Source organism: Taudactylus pleione, unplaced genomic scaffold, assembly GCF_031769625.1.
Source record: "Taudactylus pleione unplaced genomic scaffold, aTauple2 ptg000329l, whole genome shotgun sequence".
NCBI classification, from domain to species: Eukaryota; Metazoa; Chordata; class Amphibia; order Anura; family Myobatrachidae; genus Taudactylus; species Taudactylus pleione.
Window position 1 is genome coordinate 2,689,248 of NW_028284730.1, and position 19,239 is coordinate 2,708,486.

Consider the following 19,239-nt stretch of genomic DNA (forward strand, 5'->3'; position numbering starts at 1 on the left):
AGTGAACAGAATAGCAACTTGCATCTGCAAAACAAAATGACATCTTTGCAACCTATGCAGAGTCAGATACAAGCGGTCGTTCTGAATGAGGGCGGCTACTTGTGGTGTGAAGTGCGGCCTCCTGGTCACTAGCTATGCTGTGGGTTACCACCTACAGCTCTAGCTAGCGACCAGGTTGATGGTCGCGATTGTCAGGACCATCGGGGCCCTGCGACAAGACCCTAAGGTTGGTCTCGGCAAGCGCAAGCCCCAGGGAGCTTCCTGCTCTCATCGAGCAGGAAGTTCCCCACTGACATCATTGCTGATGTCAGCGGGGCCGCCCCAAAACAGTAAGCGTTCGGTCGGGAACGCCTCCGTTTGGCCGGCCACCCCGCCTGCACGCCTCCCAAACGGGGCGAGCTGTCAATCATCATCGACAGCTTGCCCCCTTTAGTGCGAGACCCGTAGCGATGGAGCGCCCGTGGCTAGCCGGGTCTCGCGCATGCGCACGTCGGAGCCGGCTCCGACGTGTGCATGTCCAGTGGGCAAACATCGACCCGGTTGAGAGCGCTCAGCGCTTGCGACTGGGTCTGAATAAGGCCCACAGTCCCTGCCCTAGACATACTGTACATGGGTCTGATGTAATTGGAGCATGACTGAAGTGTGATTTCACCATGTATTCACAAAATGTGGAAACTTACAAAATACAAAGCAATTGCATTACAGTGAACGGCCAGAAAGAGCGTAAATGGATTGATGCTTCAATGCTTAGTGGAGCAGACACAATTCTAAAACTGTATTATTTTTAATGACAACACTTACAAATATATGTGCAGGCTTCCTCCTCCCTTACTGAGTGTGGCCCCCATTTATCATTTATACCCTATAGCAAGCGCTAAAGTGGTTGTGCCAGGTTTCTAGATTTAACAAATAGCGGTAATCTTAGATTACTGCTGTTTGTACAGCATAGCTCTTGCCATCTTCTAGGTGGCTAGCGCAATGCGGGCCTCATTGCCGGCAATAGAGACCCTGCTGTGCCTTTCAAGCTTCAGCGGAGCCTTCCAGACACTGCCGGGTCCCCTTGTCATGCACATGCGCAGATGGACCGCCACGCATACGCATAACATTGGAGCCCCATTGCTGGCAGTGTTAGGCTGCCAGCAGCCCAGCAGAGGACCTCGCCGAGGTCGAGGACTTTGCAGGACACCTCTGGTGTTTAATACTGTTGATAAATGAGGGCCTATGAAACATCATTTATTGGTGTAAAATAAATGATAGAATCATCTTTTAAAACACTGTTGCAGCAGTTTTTGGAGTTGCATAAATGGGCAAGCTTTCACCATATGTGACCAATCAGATGTAGTTATCATTATCAACATTACACTTACACCAGGATCAGAGCACACGCTTGTAACCTTTCGCTGGACAATAAAGTCGCACTTCGTGACCAGAGCTGTAACTAGACTTTTTGGTGCCCTGTGCCAGAAACAGCATTGGCGCCACCCTCATTTTTCAAAGGGACATAATGCACCCAAAAAAGGGCCATGGCTTCATGGGGAAGGGCCAGGGAAGAGACAGGAGAGGCCAGGAGATGCTGGGGATGAAATAAGAGGAAGCTACAAGCAAGAATGATAATAAACAGAAATTTGACAGGCCCAAACAGCACCCCCTGAGCTGTGGTGCCCTGTGCGATGGCACTGGCCGCACTACCCTAGCTACGGTCCTGTTCGTGACTACAAACCTTACTGTAGTTTGGTCACATCTGCATGCCCACTGCTAGCGTAAACACAGCCAATGTCTGTGGCTACAAGCCCATTCCAGACCCAGTTCTGGCCTCCTAAGTATATGCACTCACATCACAGTCATATCACTAAAAATTCACACATGTGCAATTCAAAAATGCAACTTACAGCTAAAAGAGGCAGAAAACTGCATTTACGTCTTGCTCTGAATAAGGCCTATTTATCTGTTTATTTCATATTGGGTTCTTTTGTGCCAAAAATCCATCTTCATTCTGGGTGAGGTGAATGCCAGATAGGTGAAGGTTGCATAAGTCAAGATGATGACTAAGAGAGATGATGTGATAGTGAATAAGAGCTCTGGTAGTGTCTTAATTAAAACAAAGATGTATCCTGGCAAAGTTTCAAAGATGGATGTAACAGTTCTTGGAGACTGAATGTGTGGATAAAGCAGTGGGCAGAGGCACGTGTGACACAAAGGCCAGGCTTGGGAGACTGAAGCAGTTGTGGTGATATTGATGGTGGGGGAAATTGGCGGGTAAGTGGTGAGATAAGATGACAAACTCTTTTTTGGACATGTTGAGCATTACATAGCATTAGGGCATCCATGTGAAGATGGATGTAGTGTTCTCCCCATGTTGGCATGGGTTTCCTCTGTATGCTCCAGTTTCCTCCTACAATCCAAAAACATATTGATAGGTTAATTGGATACTGACAAAATATAATCCCTTGTGTGTGTGTTTGTTAGAGGGGAGTGTGTTACCGACATGTCTTCTCCTCTGCTGAGATGCTCCGTCGGGATGACATTACTGCTGAGCTCATGTGCATGTGTGAACCCCAATACAAGATGTACACAGTGGGAAAAGTGGAGGACCAAGAACAGAGCTGTGTAGGAACAGATAGTAGGAGAGGAGAATTACAGAGGAAAAGACGCTGATGGAAATGTTAGCTAGGTCATAAGTGATCAGGAAAGAAATGTGCCACAATGGCCAATGAAGTGAAGGCTGTGTAAAAGAAATAGATGATCAATAGTCTTGAGGGTAGCAAAGAGAGTCCAGAATGATAAGTATGGAGAAGTTGCCCTTATACACTGCCATAAGTAGATTATTGACCACTTTTGTGAGTGCATTGTAGCAGAACGTTGGGGGTGGAAGCCTGATCGCAGAGATTTGATGATGGACAAACTTCTGTTTGTGCTTCAGCTGCCAATCTGGAGCATTGCACTGAGCAGCCACTGTTCTCACACACTCTCACAGATGGAACTCACACATGTACCAAGCAAAAACACCTCCCCTCCATGACGCCAGCTATCAGGGCCAGAATAACAATAGGGCGTATGGGACTACAGCTCCAGCCCTCCACCTAATAATAGGTCACCATCATGACAGTATAATGATGACCAGCCCCCAGCTGGCCAGACAATCGGCCACAAAGTATTACAGTTGTGTTTCTATTGTCTACACAAATGATGCAATGTTTCTGCTTCTACATATTTAGGGAGACATTGGGGCTGATAGTGTAGGGGGTTTACACGCTCACAGGGCTCCCACACAGCACTGGTCACAGCTCTTAGGCTTTGATCATTTTTATCTCCAGGCCCAAGTGGCCCTAATCCGGCCCTGCCAGCTGCAGATATGACCCATTTCTAAGCGGCTGTACAATAAAACTATGCCTCTAAGCCACTGCATCTCCCACTTTCCTGTGCTACCAGCAACTGCAAACCCTCCAACTCTCTCCTACAACATATTACTTTGAAGAGGTGAAAATACCAGCACAATGAAATTTACATGCATGAGTTAATACTTTAACAACTGTCCATTTAAAGGAGACAACATAAAGCCAAAGGAAAGAGAAAGTACCGAAAAATCCCAAATTTGATTTTACACAGATTGCGTTAAGGCACAAAAACCCCCAAAACCACAGTTATAATAACAAATATTCCCACTGCACAATATAACATGCCTTTTGTTCCTATGTATTGGATGAAAGGCTGTGGGGTATATTATATTTACTGATATTAGTATATAATTGCATTTGCCAAACAACTCTACTGAAAATATAAAACCATAGACCCTTAAATTGATTTATACAAATAAAATGGAAAACTAAAAATCTCTTCCCTTGTAAAAATTATGGGGAAGTGATGATTGCTATGTTTTGCAGAAGCTTTGAATTCCTACTATTGAGAAACATTTGCTATGCTGAACTTTGCTTTACTCTCTCTTACCAGGGATCAGTGACATGCAAACTTTAACTACGCGTTTCACCCATGGTTGGGCCCTTTAGTACAGGGATGGGGAACCTCCTGCCCGATGGCCGTATAAGGCCCTCGGAATCATTTGGTCTGGCCCTCTGAGCTTTTTTCTGCTAGCCTGATCTGGCTAGCAGAGTGTCTAGAATGGCACCCTACAGCCAGAATCTATGCAGCATTGCCACCTGGAGCGTCCTTAGGGCACTTCATACGGTCACACGAGTTCCCTGGATCATCCTCAGGATGCTCTGGGTATTGCTGTAATCACCAGCGATTGTGGCCCCGCCCATATGTGACATCATGAGGAGAGGGACATGGCCTGCACCGGGCTCGCAAATAATGTTATACTGTATATATCAAAATGGCCCTCGGCAGAAAAAAGGTTCCCCACCCCTGCTTTAGCACCATGCAGTCACCATTACTCAATGTAAAACATCTGGATGGGCAGTCCATTTCAGTGTTTGCAATGGTCCCCACAAGATGACCTTGTGCACACAAAGGAACATACCTACTTTCCATTTTCGACAATTGTCTTTGTGCAAAGATTCAGGAGGATCATTTGGGGGATTGCGGTCTAATACAGAAATACACATGTCCTTCTGAGGTTCGGCTTACTACAACTTTTGGACCACTTAATTAATTACACTTTTCCACCTTTACACCTAAAATAATGCTCAATTGGACCGTATAAATGTCATTGCGGGTCAGGAGACATTAGGGGATATATTTACTAAAGTGACAGTTTATAGAAGTGGAGATGTTGCCCATAACAACCAATCAGGTTCTAGCTATTATCTTCTAGAAGGTGCTAGTTAAATGTTAAGTTGTATCTGATTGGTTGCTATGGGCAACATCTCTATTTCTAAATACTCCCAATTTAGTAAATATGCCCCTAGGACTGTATTTATGTTTTGTGTCATGTTTACATGTTTAAATAATATAGTTACATTGGCATTTGTGCATTATAACTATGTCTTCCCCCCAAAAAAAGACATCTAGGTGGTGCAAAAGACATCACAATAAAAGTGTTCTCTAAAGACCTATTTCAACCCCCTCTGAGGACAAATAAACATCTGGCACTGGGCAAACCACTTAAAGGCACATTCTAGATGCCTTCAAACTCATTAGAATATTAATTCCCACAACTTCAACCCATTTGCATTGGATGCAGTATCAGATGCATTGCTGTGAAAAGTGCCTTATAGTTCTTGTGATTCAGATGACTGCTCCGCAAGGCGATTACAGATTTGTCTCACAAATAGACCCACTAGCTATCCAGTGCTTAGAGGTGCCCACTGAAAGCATCACATCCACCACTCATGCACAAAGCCGGAAACATCAAACGCAGATCAGAGGGCCATCAGCCTTCTGAGTAAAGGCTCATATACACCCTAGACCAGTGGTTCCCAAACTGTGCGCCCTGGCACCCAGGGGTGCCTCGGGACACTTGCAGGGGTGCCTCAGGTTGGTGGTCCAGCACCAAATCCAATTATTTATGGTCAATGTAATGTACATTTGTGGACAAACATAAACAAAACCAAAGGATGACAGGTCAGCACAATTTACTTCACTTTACTACTTTACTACATTTTGTGTGAATGTCTCGATAACAAACTTTTAGCTTAGGGGTGCCGTGAAAACAATGCTGATACTGTAGGGCGCCGTGATTCAAAAAAGTTTGGGAACCCCTGCACTAGACGATGTGCTGTATGAATGATATTGGTGAAAGATGTCCCTTGAACTTTCTGTAGTGCAGGACACACGATATTGGGTGTAGACAGTGAAAGATATATTTAAATATATCTTTCAGTGAAGTCATCCTGCCACATCTCTGAACAGGCAATTCTTGATGATCTCATCAGATTGGTCTGCATGTACAGTACTGACGACAAATGACATCGTTAATGACTGCATACACACGGAACGATATGAACGATATTATTATCGTCCATATCAAATAAAAATCATCGAGTGTGTGTGCGGCTTAAGTCTTAGCTGTCGCAGACGTAGTGGATCTCCAGACACTCAGAGGGCTCTCCTGCTGCTAGCAACGACGCAGTGGCAAATGTATGTGTAGCCATATTTATGTATGGCTAATAGCAATGATAATATAGCAATAAATACTTTAAGGGGATATGTGTGTTTTTAACATAGGATATAATAGTTATGTATACAATGTGTTATATGTTTGATTTAATTGTATACTATGTAATATATGTCTAATATAATGGTCTGAGGGTCAGAAAGTTCTGGATGAAGCAGCTTGAGGTAGAAGCCAGTAGTACCGTACGGGCAGGAGTACTGTTAAGTCAGTTGTTAGGTCAGTTAGTCCACGGGTCTCCCCGACGGTCCTACCTTGGAGACTGGGGGAGTAGGAGAAAAAAAAAGAAATCGTAGCGGGGAGAGCGGCTGCAGTTCCCGGCAGCAGCACTGTGGCTGTCAGCTGTCAGTAGGAGAAGCAGAGTCGGAGAGCGGCTGAAGCCCCTGGCAGTAGTGCTGTGGCTGGCAGCTGTTAGCAGTCCTTGCGGGGAAAGAGACGGTGGCCAGCTAAGTCTAGAGGCTGCTGTGAGCGTTTGACGGACCAGAGAAGGGGCCAGTAGCAGCGCTTCATATGAGGCGGTGGTGATAAATTGAAAGGTAGCAAAATTGAATGACAGCCAGTAGTAGTGTATTCCAGCAGCTGAGCGGAGGATAAATAGCTGGAAGAGGCAGTAGCGCCTGTCAGCAGCAGTGAGTAAAGCTAATACACTGCAGTGCAAACACATCACTCGGTTAAGACTGTATACTCTGGAGCCTTACAGTCTATAATGACAAAAGTATAGTTAGGAGGTATTCGGGGGAGTGCCCCAGGAGGTGTGGGTTAACTGCCTTCGGAAGTTTGGGAGGATCCTCTCAATACATGATAGTATCCATTGATCTGTTCATATTATCGCAATTTAGTACTGGAGGGGAAACTATAACTCAAGTCAATAGTCTAGCTTCGGGCATATAGCACTGGCTTGTACATCGGCTGCTGCCCAAGCATAGGAGCAGTATTGAAGCTAGCTATAAGGAAAAATAGACCTGTTATTATTTGGACCATAAGGCATCAAATAACTCTGAGCATCTGATCCCCAGGAGCTGTACGGATACGATCCAATACAGGGAACTGTATTACTAATGACACTATTCTTTATATAGTCCATGGATTACCAGAGAGACTACTTTTTTATATAATAAAGGTGGAGACAGGTTTAGAGTCTTTTGTTAGCACATTTTTTGGGTTATTTGTAAAAAGGGGAAAATTTTATTATTGTATGTATATTTACTGTGTATTATAGAAATGTTCCTGTAGTCTATGCTTAACAGCCTTAAACTGAGTTGTATATTATTGTAAAAGTACGAGTATTCATATTGTTTAACATACTTACATAAAAATTTTGTTATACTTATCTGTGGGGCAGAGTGATACTTACCGTAAGGAGACATCTGATATAGGAATCTATAGAGAGGAAAAGACATATGTGGTATTAATGTGTTAATCTTATAATATGCAAAACATAATATCTTGAGGGCTTTCCCAAGCAAGCCTTAGACAAAGTCATAGATACATAAATACAGATATACTTAACCATCTTTGGCTTGGGTGGAGGCACATAAATTTAGTATCCCTGTAAGTGGGGTTACATATGGATGCCTAGAAAACAGTGTGTAAATGGTCTGACACGCCTGCGTTTTTCTAACCACCTTCCTTTACCTCCCCCAAACACTGACTACCTGTCACTCACTGTGCGAGTGCAACCTCTGTGCAAGCGTAATTGCAAACAATCACTGCACTTGCACACTGCGGCTTACACGCATGTGCAACGGCTAACAATCGCTCAAGCTGCATATATATCGGCAGGGCTGCCATTAGAAATTGTGGGGCCTGGGACTGACAAAATAGGCAGGGCCCCTGGGCCCTCCACCCCCCTTCCCCCGCTACCGCATGAGTCATGACTTACCTTATAGCCTTGAAGAATGAGCCTTCCTTCTGCCATTCTCCTCCAGGTCTGTCTGGCGCTGCTCATCACACGCCGCGGCTCCTCTGACATCTTCCTTCCAGTGGCGTGTCATGATGTCATGCGCACCGACTCCAAAGGAAAATAACACTTGTATTGAACACGGCATACGCAGGATTTTCGGGGGGGGGGGGGGGGTCTTATATACTCACACATATATAATATATACAGGGTATAGCATATTTATATATATATATATATATATATATATATATATATATGTACATACATACATATATACATATAGCAAGTGAACGGAGGCTCTCCAAAATAATGCAACAAAGCTAGGCAAATAGTTTCAACGTTTTGAGATTTTATTATCTCGTCTTCAGGATACATCCTGAAGACGAGATAATAAAATGTCAAAACGTTGAAACTATTTGCCTAGCTTTGTTGCATTATTTTGGAGTGCCTCCGTTCACTTGCTGCATTTGGATCTCTTGCTGGGATACCTTGGAGGGCACCCGTGAAGTTTATCTGAATGGTGTTTGGAGTGCTGCCCGTCTGGTGATCTATATATATATATATATATATATATATATATATATATATATATACATACATATATATACATTTCATTCCTATAGTGTGGTGTAGCAACCACACACAAAAAGGAAAAGGCGTCACTCCTGGACTTTGTGAAAAATATTATATTGAAGTCATCAAATATACAAATAGTCTGGTCGACGTTTCAAGGTCTTACGATCTTTTCACAGTCCTGATGAAAAGGTCGTAAGACCTTGAAACGTCGACCAGACTATTTGTATATTTGATGACTTCAATATAATATTTTTCACAAAGTCCAGGAGTGACGCCTTTTCCTTTTTGTGTGTGGTTGCTACACCACACTATAGGAATGAACTTTATATACGCTGCAGGAAGGCACCTGGTGGTATTCTCTTCTTCCTGAGTGCCGAGCGACAAGTTGCATATATATATATATATATATATATATATATATATACACATACACACACATATTATACAGTTTATAGCAAACATGTATATATTATATATAACACACATATACACATTAACACATATATGTTCATATATATACACTAACACATGCATACACATATACACTCTTACACATATATACACACACAGTATGTACACTCTAACACATACATACATACATACACACTAACACATGCATACACATATGCACACTAACATACATACACACACAGTATATACACTATAACACATACATATACTAACATATATATATATATATATATATATATATATATATATATATATATATATATACACACACTAACATACATACACATATATAGTTTATACACTGTAACACAAACATACACATATATACATCCTAACATACATATATATACACACTAACATATATACACTGTAACACATACAGACACATACATACACATGCTAAAACACAGTACATACTTATTATTACTTACATTTTGATGCAACAGGAGGTTGCTAATGATATCGGGCACCTCGCATCAATAGCCCCGCCCCCTCCACAATGCCGCGATTCGCGGGTGTATGGGGGGCGGAGCTTGTCACCTTGGCTCCGCCCCCATTTCAGTCACAGGCTGTAGAGGGGAATCTGGCCGGCCCATGGGAAGGGGAAGGGTAAATAGTGTGAGCTGTACATCGGGGGTAGGATCGGGCACGGGCCCCCTCCCATACTGCAAGGGTCCGGGCCCGGGACTCTAGTCCCGGCAGTCCCCCCCTGATGGCAGCCCTGTATATCGGCATTGCATGCGGATCTGTATCAGGCCCTATGAGGTTTAAACAGGAGTAGAATTAGCATATGACGTCTCCAAATGTACAGGAAATTCTTGCAAACCGCAAACTGCATTTACTGAATTTTACACAGAGACGCACAGGAAATCCATTGTTTAAAATAGCTTTAAATTAACATGCGGCCTTTGCTGATCTCAGGATAGTCATTAACATTAACACTTCCTGCGCAGGGACGTATTAAGAGAGGAGGTGGCCCATGTGCAGCCTCCATCCTGGGCCCCCTCCTCTCTCCCCGGCAGCGAACTGAGTGCAGCTGTAGACTCTGGGCACTAATCTGTGCCCAGAATCTAATCTACTGTGCATGCGCAGGTCACCGGGGAAGTGGCACAGCAGCTACCGCCGACGCGGCGCTCTGGAGAGGTAAGTATTAAAAATATGGGTGTAGGATGTGCAGTGGCGGCCCCCCTGGACCTAGGGGCCCGTATACACCCCACACCCTGCACCCATTATAGATACGCCCCTGTTCCTGTGCGAGAATGTCCCAAGAGCAATCTCTTTCCAAATGTTAAAGCCGTATCAAAATACCTTTGAAATACATTCCTAGAAACGCTGACTACCTGTCACTCACTGTGCAAGTGATTCTGTAAGTGTAATAGCAATTCTAGCACAGTGCGACTTTCATGCATGTGCAATGGCTAAAAATCGCTGAATCGGAGTAAATATGCGCTGTGTGTCCACATTTCAACCAGGTGCATTATGCCACCATGTGGTGTAACCTTAATCGTTTTAGTAAAAGTTATATTTTATGTCAAATTAGGTACAAGGTCATACTTGCATTTACTTTCCTAGCAGGTCTAGGAGTTGCACCCCACAGGGGCCCTGCTAAATATACTGTATTTGATTACAGATCTATAAGCCAGATATAATGGGTTGAACTCAATTGAATATCTTTATCTCCCCCCATTGTCTTTGTGCATTCATCAATAACGCTGAGGGCTTGCATTAGAACAGACCTCCCTCCCCCATACAACCAGCTTGTACTGTGGGAGCGATTATAAGCAGTGGAACATTTCTGGTAACCTCACAGCAGAGGTTTTGCTTCACACCAAGCAGGAAATACCCAGATAAAGGATTGATGCAGGGGCCATTTACACAAGAGACCCTCTTATAGTACAAATACAACATAATGATTTGCATTTTTTTAGAGGGGTGGGTGTTAAAATATATATATGCATATTTATAAGGATAGAGATTAATTTATTCTTATTTTTCTGTTTTGCATCATCATAAGGAAAATCATCAAAAATAGATAAAATTTTTGTTTGACATCTTGAGCAGGTAATAACACTACAAAGATTATTTGCCCGGAAATGCAGTTGTAGTCTAAATGTATATATTTAATGTGTTAGTGCCATCTGTATTTCATTGTAATTTAAATATATTTTACATGTCACTTCCACATCCTGAAATTATTTTTAAATGCATATTTAAATATGAGTTCCCATAGTGTGTGTTTTAGAGGGGAGGGGGCATGTGAATTCCTGCATTGCACGATCATCCGGTCTACTTGCCTATAAAGTCCACTGAAGCAAAGTGACAAGCCAGTTCATTCAGACAGATAACATTTCCTCTGCCTAGAGCAAAAAAACCTCTATAGGACTAGCTGAATTCTTTAAAGCAACAGGTAACAAGTGACTTTTTGTTTCCTCTTGTATTTTCAGGATATATTTTTCAATGATTATGGGCAAAATTTGTGATAATATATATATATATATAATTTTTATTATATTTATCTACAGATTTAACAATGGCAGCAGTTCCTGAATTTAACATCGAAGCAATGGACTGTTACAGGTAATTTAGATTATTATTTTATAGAAGAATGTTGTATTACATAACCTGTAATGAGGCAGTTTGCAGCATCCATGTTGGGGAGCTTTCATGTGGAAGGCAGCAAACAGCTAAAAATATATGTTTGTTGCTGCCAAAGTCCAAATCAGTGGCTATTACATTACCAATATAAGGACATTTTGGATGCTGCCTTAAGGCCCCCATACATCAGAGTTTGATTGCAGCAATCGTGCAATTTGCAATCGATTGTGTATAAAAATCTTTCCCTTTATCAATTGATTGCAGATTGCAGAATTGAAACAATCGATTGAAAAAGGGAAAGATTTTTATAGACAATCGATTGCAAATTGCACGATTGCTGCAATCAATCTCTGATGTATGGGGGCCTTTAGACAGTAGAATTATAAAGGTTGATGGTAGAATATTTGTACCTCACATTGTCGAGAAAATATATATATTTTTTTGTATCTTCAGTGAAAACGAAGAATTTTATGCTGAATATTCCTGTGAAATGAAGGTAATTTCCACATGACAATTCTGTTATTTAAACACAAATAAATTGATTTGTAGTATTATGCTAATTTAACTCATCAGTTTAAACAGGCTACATCAGTGCAGTTAATTTGTTTTTTTTCTTTTGTTATTTTATGTGCCAATACTGTTAAAATGAATACTATTTAGCTAAATCCAGAAAAATGACACAATATGTTAGCTTTTGTAAAAAAAAAAAAAAAGAAACCCCGACATTTTAAATCTCCTTGATTTAAGCAAAGCCAAAATGTCTATTCACTCTCTCTCATCATAAAAGTATATATATTTAAAAGAATAACACACACACACACACATATGTTAATTTGGATTGTTTTGGGGGTTTTAAAGACAATATGTAAAAAGTATAAATTCAGGATTTGGAACCTTTATTTTTCAAAACAGTTTTGTTTGTAAATGCAAGTTATACATATTTTTTAGCAGATTGTTTAAGAACTTTGTTAGGTTTACATTGAAGATCAGAATACATACACAACATAGAAAATATCTGAAGTTTTTTTTTCCCTCAGACCAGCATGGAACATTTAAAATGGACTTCACATAATACAAGTTGGTCAACATGCAGATCTGGAATAAAGACAGAGATAAGAAACCCTAACAAGCCTTTGCACTGCTTTAAGAAGGCAATAACACTGGTGGTAGTTGTGGAAAAGCTGAAGAGAGGGAAAGGTTGTGACAAATTATCTTTTTTCGATGACAGTGACCTGCTGGATCACATCCTAGTGGAGGGTAAGCTCACCTGCAGTAATTAATTCATATATAGACTCCCAACATGGAACCCATGCTATTTAAATTGAGATCATACTGAATGTATATATTTGTAAAACTAAATATAAATTACCAATATAATTTTATTTTATTTTTAACAATGCAACATGTATTACTTTATACAATGATCTCATTTGTTTGCTTATAAAACAATGACATAAGTCTATTTTTGTTATGAAACTAGGACTTATTAAAAAAAGGAAATGTATTAAAAAATGGAAAAATATAAATATTTTACTAAATGATTAATTAAAAACCATAATGCATTCTGATGTTAAATATCAGACTACGGATGCTGACATACAATATAATATGGAATAGGAACAGTTTAATTGTTCAGCGTGACCAGCTCTCAGTGGTTTATATAGATTTACATGGCTTCAGAGCATTTTCTCTGACAGTCCAGGTTTTAAGAATAGTCATACTTAAGCATAGGTGGCTTAATTAGTAGCTCAGCTACTTTTGATTGCACCATATGTGCTCAATCATGGATATCTTTAAAACCTGGACTGTTAATGTGCCTTGAGGACCAAGTTTTGCCCTAAACTGCAAAATTGACATGTACCTAGCGGCTGGTATGACATAGTATATGTCAAGTAAATCCCCAATATTTTTAGAGACAGTATGACAAAGTCAAGCAGTTAAAATATTAATAATTATTATGGATATAATTTGCATTCATTCAAATGAGAATAAAAACTGAATATTGTAATAAATAAGGCAAATATTTATATATTTAATCAGTTGCCTTAGAACCACATCCCCTTGAGAGTCATTCTAGAACATTTGCCCTGCTGCAAGGTTTCAGTTCCTGTCTGGGAAACACACAGACCACACAACGTCATGTATTCTGAGTGCAAGAAAATGGACAATATACATTTTTTTTTAATTTGTGATTTTTCTCTCTTTAGAGGAAATTCCGTTAAACAACATAGAGGAAACCAGCGCGCCTCCACCCAAATTGCGACGCAGAAACACAATTGTCCACATTATTAGAGACTACAGACAGAAGTGTCTGACACTGCAGGAGTTTTCAGGCAGCGCTCGGCTTGTAGCCTTGTTTTTACAAGGGAAGAATCTTGAGCAACAAGGTAAGTAATCCTTAATGCATTTGTTACTCTCTATTCTGGAAAACAATTTGTTTATTTTGTGTCCTGCAATAATAATGAGATTGTAGCACATAATTACTGCAGTGAGCACCATATACCAGAACACAGTATAAGAAGCTCACAGGGTTAGCAAATTTGATTTAAATAACAAAGTTTTTCTGTGAATACTATCGTGGGAAAATCAATTCAGGGTGATGGGCGGTTCTGAAATGGCACATTGCGTCTGTCCATATGGCAGGTTTTCCCTCTCACCCCATACAGGTTATGTATCTACTTATAGGGGTATATTTACTAAAGTGCGGTTTTATAGAAGTGGAGGTGTTGCCCATACCAACCAATCAGATTTTAGCTATTATGTTCTAGAAGGTGCTAGATAAATGATAGGTAGAATCTGATTGACTGCTATAGGCAACACCTCCACTTCTATAAACCCTCAGTTTAGTAAATATACCCCATAGGGTATAACTGTTATTTTAGTGTAATAAACTTAAGCTATTACTATCTGGATAAAATCCTAGTCATACAGAGGTCTCTGATACATAGAATATGCAGTGTACACTGTACACCTCCATATACACACCTGATTGTATTATGAAATAAGAACAAATTGTTTACAGACTTTTTCTTCTTCTTTCAGTTAAGATAAATGTGGGCAGCTACATTTCAGCACCTCTTGTGGAAGAGAAACTTCCAGTCACATTGGGTATTGCTGGTCGCAATCTCTTTTTAACTTGTATTCCTGAAGAAGATAAGGCCAGTACCCCAGTATTATCTCTGACGGTGAGTATATTTGGATGGCTGTTCCTGACAGTGACAGCAACAATATAACACCCCATAAATATAACACCCCATAAGCACATGTTGCATATCTACATCTCCATTCCTATGCTAGATGAAAATAATTCTCCCCTACAGCAGCCTAACCCTAATCCTTTCCTCCCGCAGCCTAACCCTAATCCTTTCCTCCCGCAGCCTAACCCTAATCCTTTCCTCCCGCAGCCTAACCCTAATTCTCCCCTCCCGCAGCCTAACCCTAATTCTCCCCTCCCGCAGCCTAACCCTAATTCTCCCCTCCCGCAGCCTAACCCTAATTCTCCCCTCCCGCAGCCTAACCCTAATTCTCCCCTCCCGCAGCCTAACCCTAATTCTCTCCTCCCGCAGCCTAACCCTAATTCTCTCCTCCCGCAGCCTAACCCTAATCTTCGCCTCCCGAAGCCTAACCCTAATCTTCGCCTCCCGAAGCCTAACCTTAATCCTCTCCTCCCGCAAGCCTAACCCTAATCCTCTCCTCCCGCAGCCTAACCCTAATCCTCTCCTCACGCAGCCTAACCCTAATCTTCCCCTCCTACAGCCTAACCCTAATTCTCTCCTCCCGCATGCCTAACCCTAATCTTCCCCTCCCACAGCCTAACCTTAATCCTCTCCTCCCGCAAGCCTAACCCTAATCCTCTCCTCCCGCAGCCTAACCCTAATCCTCTCCTCACGCAGCCTAACCCTAATCTTCCCCTCCTACAGCCTATCCCTAATCCTCCCCTTCCCCAGTCTAACCCTAATCCTCCTATCTCACAGCCTAACCCTAATCCTCCCCCCTCGCAATCTAACCTTAATCCTCCTCTCTCGCAGTCTAACCCTAACCCTCCCACTAATGACTAACTCTTACATTCAGGGCCGTAGAGAGCAGCATCGGGCCCAGGTACCGTAGGGGTATTGGGCTAAATCGGAGGGGATGTGGGCCCATACTCTCCAAAAAAATATATGAATAAAATAATGTGTGCGGCACCACGTGCAACCCAGGGGGGCCTAGTTTGCCCTTCAGCCACAGGCAGATCCACGGGGATGGGGGGTGGTCAGTGCTCCCACTGCATCGGCATCTTACCTTGTTCTGGCAAGTGGGTCCCTCCTTCTTGAATCCTGGCTCATTATACACTTCTCTTTAATCAATCAAAACTATGTGCAAAGATATTCAAATGCAATAAACAGAACATAAACATGCAGTTATATTGTGCAAACACAACAAATACTAAGTTTATAATTATAATATTATACTTTTTTAACCAAATATTTACTATTATCTGTAGACAACAGTTAAACATGTCAGCTGAATTTGTTTTGTATACATTTATATCATCCAGTTAACAATAACATCAATCTTAATGTGCATACACACGTAACTATTTTGTAACCAACAATTTTCTGTCAGATTTTCCCTTGAATAAGTGAAAGCTTTTTTGAAGTGTAATGAACGATTTTTTAAACGATGAACAAATAATGTTCCTTCCCTTAATGAAAATCGTCATGTTGGACAGTCTGAAATGGATGATGAACGATAACTACAAACGGGAGTGCGCATTTGTGATTATCGTTCATCGTTATAACTCATCAACTGATTTTTTTGAACGATTTAACGATAACTACGTCGTTATCGACAAATCGTTCAGAAAATCGTTACGTGTGTATGCACCTTTAGTATTATGTTTCCTGTTCCCTTATATATAAGGAAAAATAATTATAATGTACCAAATTAATGCCAGCTTTGGGATTAACTGTTTTGCAAAGAGCTGCAAAGTTGTTGTAATAAGTAAAAAAACTAACAATAGACTCGGCTACCTGCCAAATTCTTTTCTATTGTGAATGGGGATGGGAGGCTTATGATAGATCTCTGACTACTGTTTTCAATCTGAATTAATGCAAGTCAGCTGAAATGTCCCGCTCATAACAGAAAGGTTTACGCACAAATTGAATATTTAATATGTGCCGGATTGCCTACCAGAAGGAAAAACATTTTCAATTTGAAGAAATGCCTCCTTCTTAAGTACTTTAAAAAGGAGAAATTATCACTGAAAAATTAAACTAAAAGTTTATTCACAGATGTAATTTGTTATAGACGAAAATGTAAAAAGCAACTAAAGACGGTGTGAGGTTTCAGCTGTCCGGTGTACGTCTGTTCTTTCCTGAGTCTCAGCTAAACTCTTCTTTTTTCTGTTTCCTAGGAGGTCACCAACATTCGAGGGAAAAAGAACAATGACCTACTGCCCTATCTCTTCTACAAAGCACAAAACACCAGTAACAACACCAGCTTTGAATCCGTGGCTTTCCCTGGATGGTACATTAGCACGTCACAGCAGGAGCACCAGTTTGTGCAAATGAAGCCACAAAACGATCAAGTATTTATTAGGGATTTTGAAGTTACTCCAGAACGAATCTGAGTTCCAACCACTTCTATGTATGTACTATGTACAGCCCAGGAGCCAGTGTCTCTTCTGTTACACCTCTGACATGAGTTGTCCTCCAGACGCTCAGAGTCATTGGTCAGACGTAACAGAATGTGTTTTATCGTAATTACTTTCATAAAGTTCAGGTTCTCGATCAGAGAGCAAAAAATGGCTATGTCAAGAGTTATATATTATATTATATTTATTTATTATCATTTACTTGTATAGCGCCAACATGTTCACTTATGGTTTATATCTATATTTTATACATGTTTAGTTTGCATTTAATGTAGCAATGTTAGATGGTTACTTTGTAATTATTTTTTTTATACTATTTATGGAAAAATTATGACGAGACTTAATGTAGTATAAATAAAAAATATGGGAATAAAATTCACTCTTGTGATTGATGTAATTTACACTTCTGATGGGTTTATAAACAAAAAATGCTGCTGTTTTAAAAGAATAAATGAACAAGAAGTCCTCTGGCCTGAAGGGAGTTATTGTAAGGTGAAAGGCTGAACACAAAGGACATTTAAGTCTTTTTTTTTTCTTTTCTCAAGTTCGAGCCACATGCTCATTGGTGTTTTACGAATAGTTATTAATGCTCATAAATATGCAAGTAAATATGCAAATCAAACGCAAAGAAATTTAAACGCAGCCAACAAATGGAACAAGAAGCTTCTGATAATCTACTGGTACAAAAGTGAACTCAATGCAAGTAAAATGCCAATAGTTATGGTGACTCTAGAAATAACGCCTTTTAGTGTCAGCTCTTTCTCCAGGTGTTATTATAAACATGTCTAAAATGCTTATAAATGCATTTCCTAAATACAGGTAGGTATAAATACAATAAAATACATCACATCACAAGTCAGAGATGGGGGACAATCAAATCATAATTGTTTAAAACAAGATAATTAATGAGGTGTATTACTGTCAGATATACAAGGTGGAGCATCAGTGAGAGTTGCTATAACTGCATCTACGGTAATTCCATGGTATATCCAGAAAAATAGGTTAATCACTGTGAATCAGTTGGCAAAAGTATGGAAAAGTGCCTACAGAGAGAATGTTATACCCCTTTTCCACCTAAATTCCGGGTCTGACCCGGAGTTGGAACAAAGTTCCTATCCGGATCAGACCCGGAATTTTGCCGACTCGGGATATTCCCGAGTCAGCGCCGCTCACACCGCAGTCGGGTCTGCATAGACCCGGCTTTTGCGGAGTGAAAGTGGTCGCTTGGAGATGACGTCATCTCCAAGCGCCACTGAAGCCGGACCAATCGACCGGCTAGCAGCGCACTCCATGTCATCGTGACCCGGAGTGCGCTGTTCTCATAGCAGGGTTTCACGGGCTACGCCCATGTTAAACCCTGCTAGTTATCTGGGTTGGATTGCCAGGTCACTCGACCTGGCGACCTAACTCTCTCCCCTTATACACCAGGGAGCTGCCCAGGTTAACCCTTCAAAAACCCGGGTTTTAGCTCCGGTGTAAAAGGGGTATAATAGTAACTAATTACAATTATGAAGAAGAGAACAGTTGTGGATGAATATTGAGGACGATGCTCTTCCAGTCCGTGCACCTTATTTTCCCTGGGTTGCTGGTGTATCTGTATCTGTGCTTGTTATAGTATCAGAATTTGTAAACATGATTAATGTGTGTATTATTAAGGAAAACACTGAATCTTACCATTGTTCCTCTTCAATATGCTATAAGTTTCAGTGATTAATATAACCTCTAGAGTACCAATTAGAACAATAGAGTTAATTGGGACACACTCTACACACTGAATTATTGGGACACAACACAAGTAACACCTCCTTTGGATGAGGAAAGTGATATATATAAACCTCAATTAACACTCACCTTATTATTTGTACTGTTCACAGGAATGGGTGTTTAATATTATCAGTACATCTGTTTAATTGCTATAGCAGCTTAAATTGCAGCGGGCAGAATTTATATCTCACTGGTCCATCTGCGCAATTTTACTGCAGTTTATAT

The 19,239-nt window shown here is 40.9% G+C and overlaps 1 protein-coding gene and 1 long non-coding RNA gene across 5 annotated transcripts; one reads left to right on the top strand and one right to left on the bottom strand.

Moving 5' to 3' along the window:
• Nucleotides 1-1,925: 1,925 nt before the first annotated feature.
• Nucleotides 1,926-8,075, bottom strand: LOC148509238 (uncharacterized). The gene is made up of 3 exons (XR_015869448.1): nt 7,953-8,075; nt 7,425-7,450; nt 1,926-2,392 (listed from the first exon to the last, which is right to left on the bottom strand). It is a non-coding gene; the product is annotated as an uncharacterized LOC148509238 (long non-coding RNA).
• A 1,598-nt stretch (nt 8,076-9,673) lies between these two features.
• Nucleotides 9,674-17,632, top strand: LOC148509239 (interleukin-1 beta-like). 4 transcript variants are annotated; one of them, XM_088443195.1, is made up of 7 exons: nt 9,674-10,163; nt 11,543-11,597; nt 12,069-12,111; nt 12,653-12,872; nt 13,823-14,002; nt 14,658-14,800; nt 17,011-17,632. In XM_088443195.1, the coding sequence occupies exons 2-7, from the start codon at nt 11,551-11,553 to the stop codon at nt 17,224-17,226; spliced, it is 849 nt and encodes a 282-aa protein (XP_088299321.1). In that variant the 5' UTR covers nt 9,674-10,163; nt 11,543-11,550; the 3' UTR covers nt 17,227-17,632. The 4 variants fall into 4 exon arrangements, with proteins under 4 accessions (XP_088299321.1, XP_088299323.1, XP_088299324.1 ...); XM_088443197.1 differs by lacking the exon at nt 9,674-10,163 and adding an exon at nt 10,170-10,386; XM_088443198.1 differs by lacking the exon at nt 9,674-10,163 and adding an exon at nt 11,062-11,081.
• Nucleotides 17,633-19,239: the final 1,607 nt, after the last annotated feature.

Bases quoted from the DNA above. Each gene is read 5' to 3' on its own strand.
- LOC148509239 (XM_088443195.1), top strand. From the start codon at position 11,551: ATGGCAGCAGTTCCTGAATTTAACATCGAAGCAATGGACTGTTACAG. The intron at 12,873-13,822 runs GTAAGCTCACCT...TTCTCTCTTTAG, and splicing joins GGATCACATCCTAGTGGAGG to AGGAAATTCCGTTAAACAAC. The intron at 14,003-14,657 runs GTAAGTAATCCT...TTCTTCTTTCAG, and splicing joins GAAGAATCTTGAGCAACAAG to TTAAGATAAATGTGGGCAGC.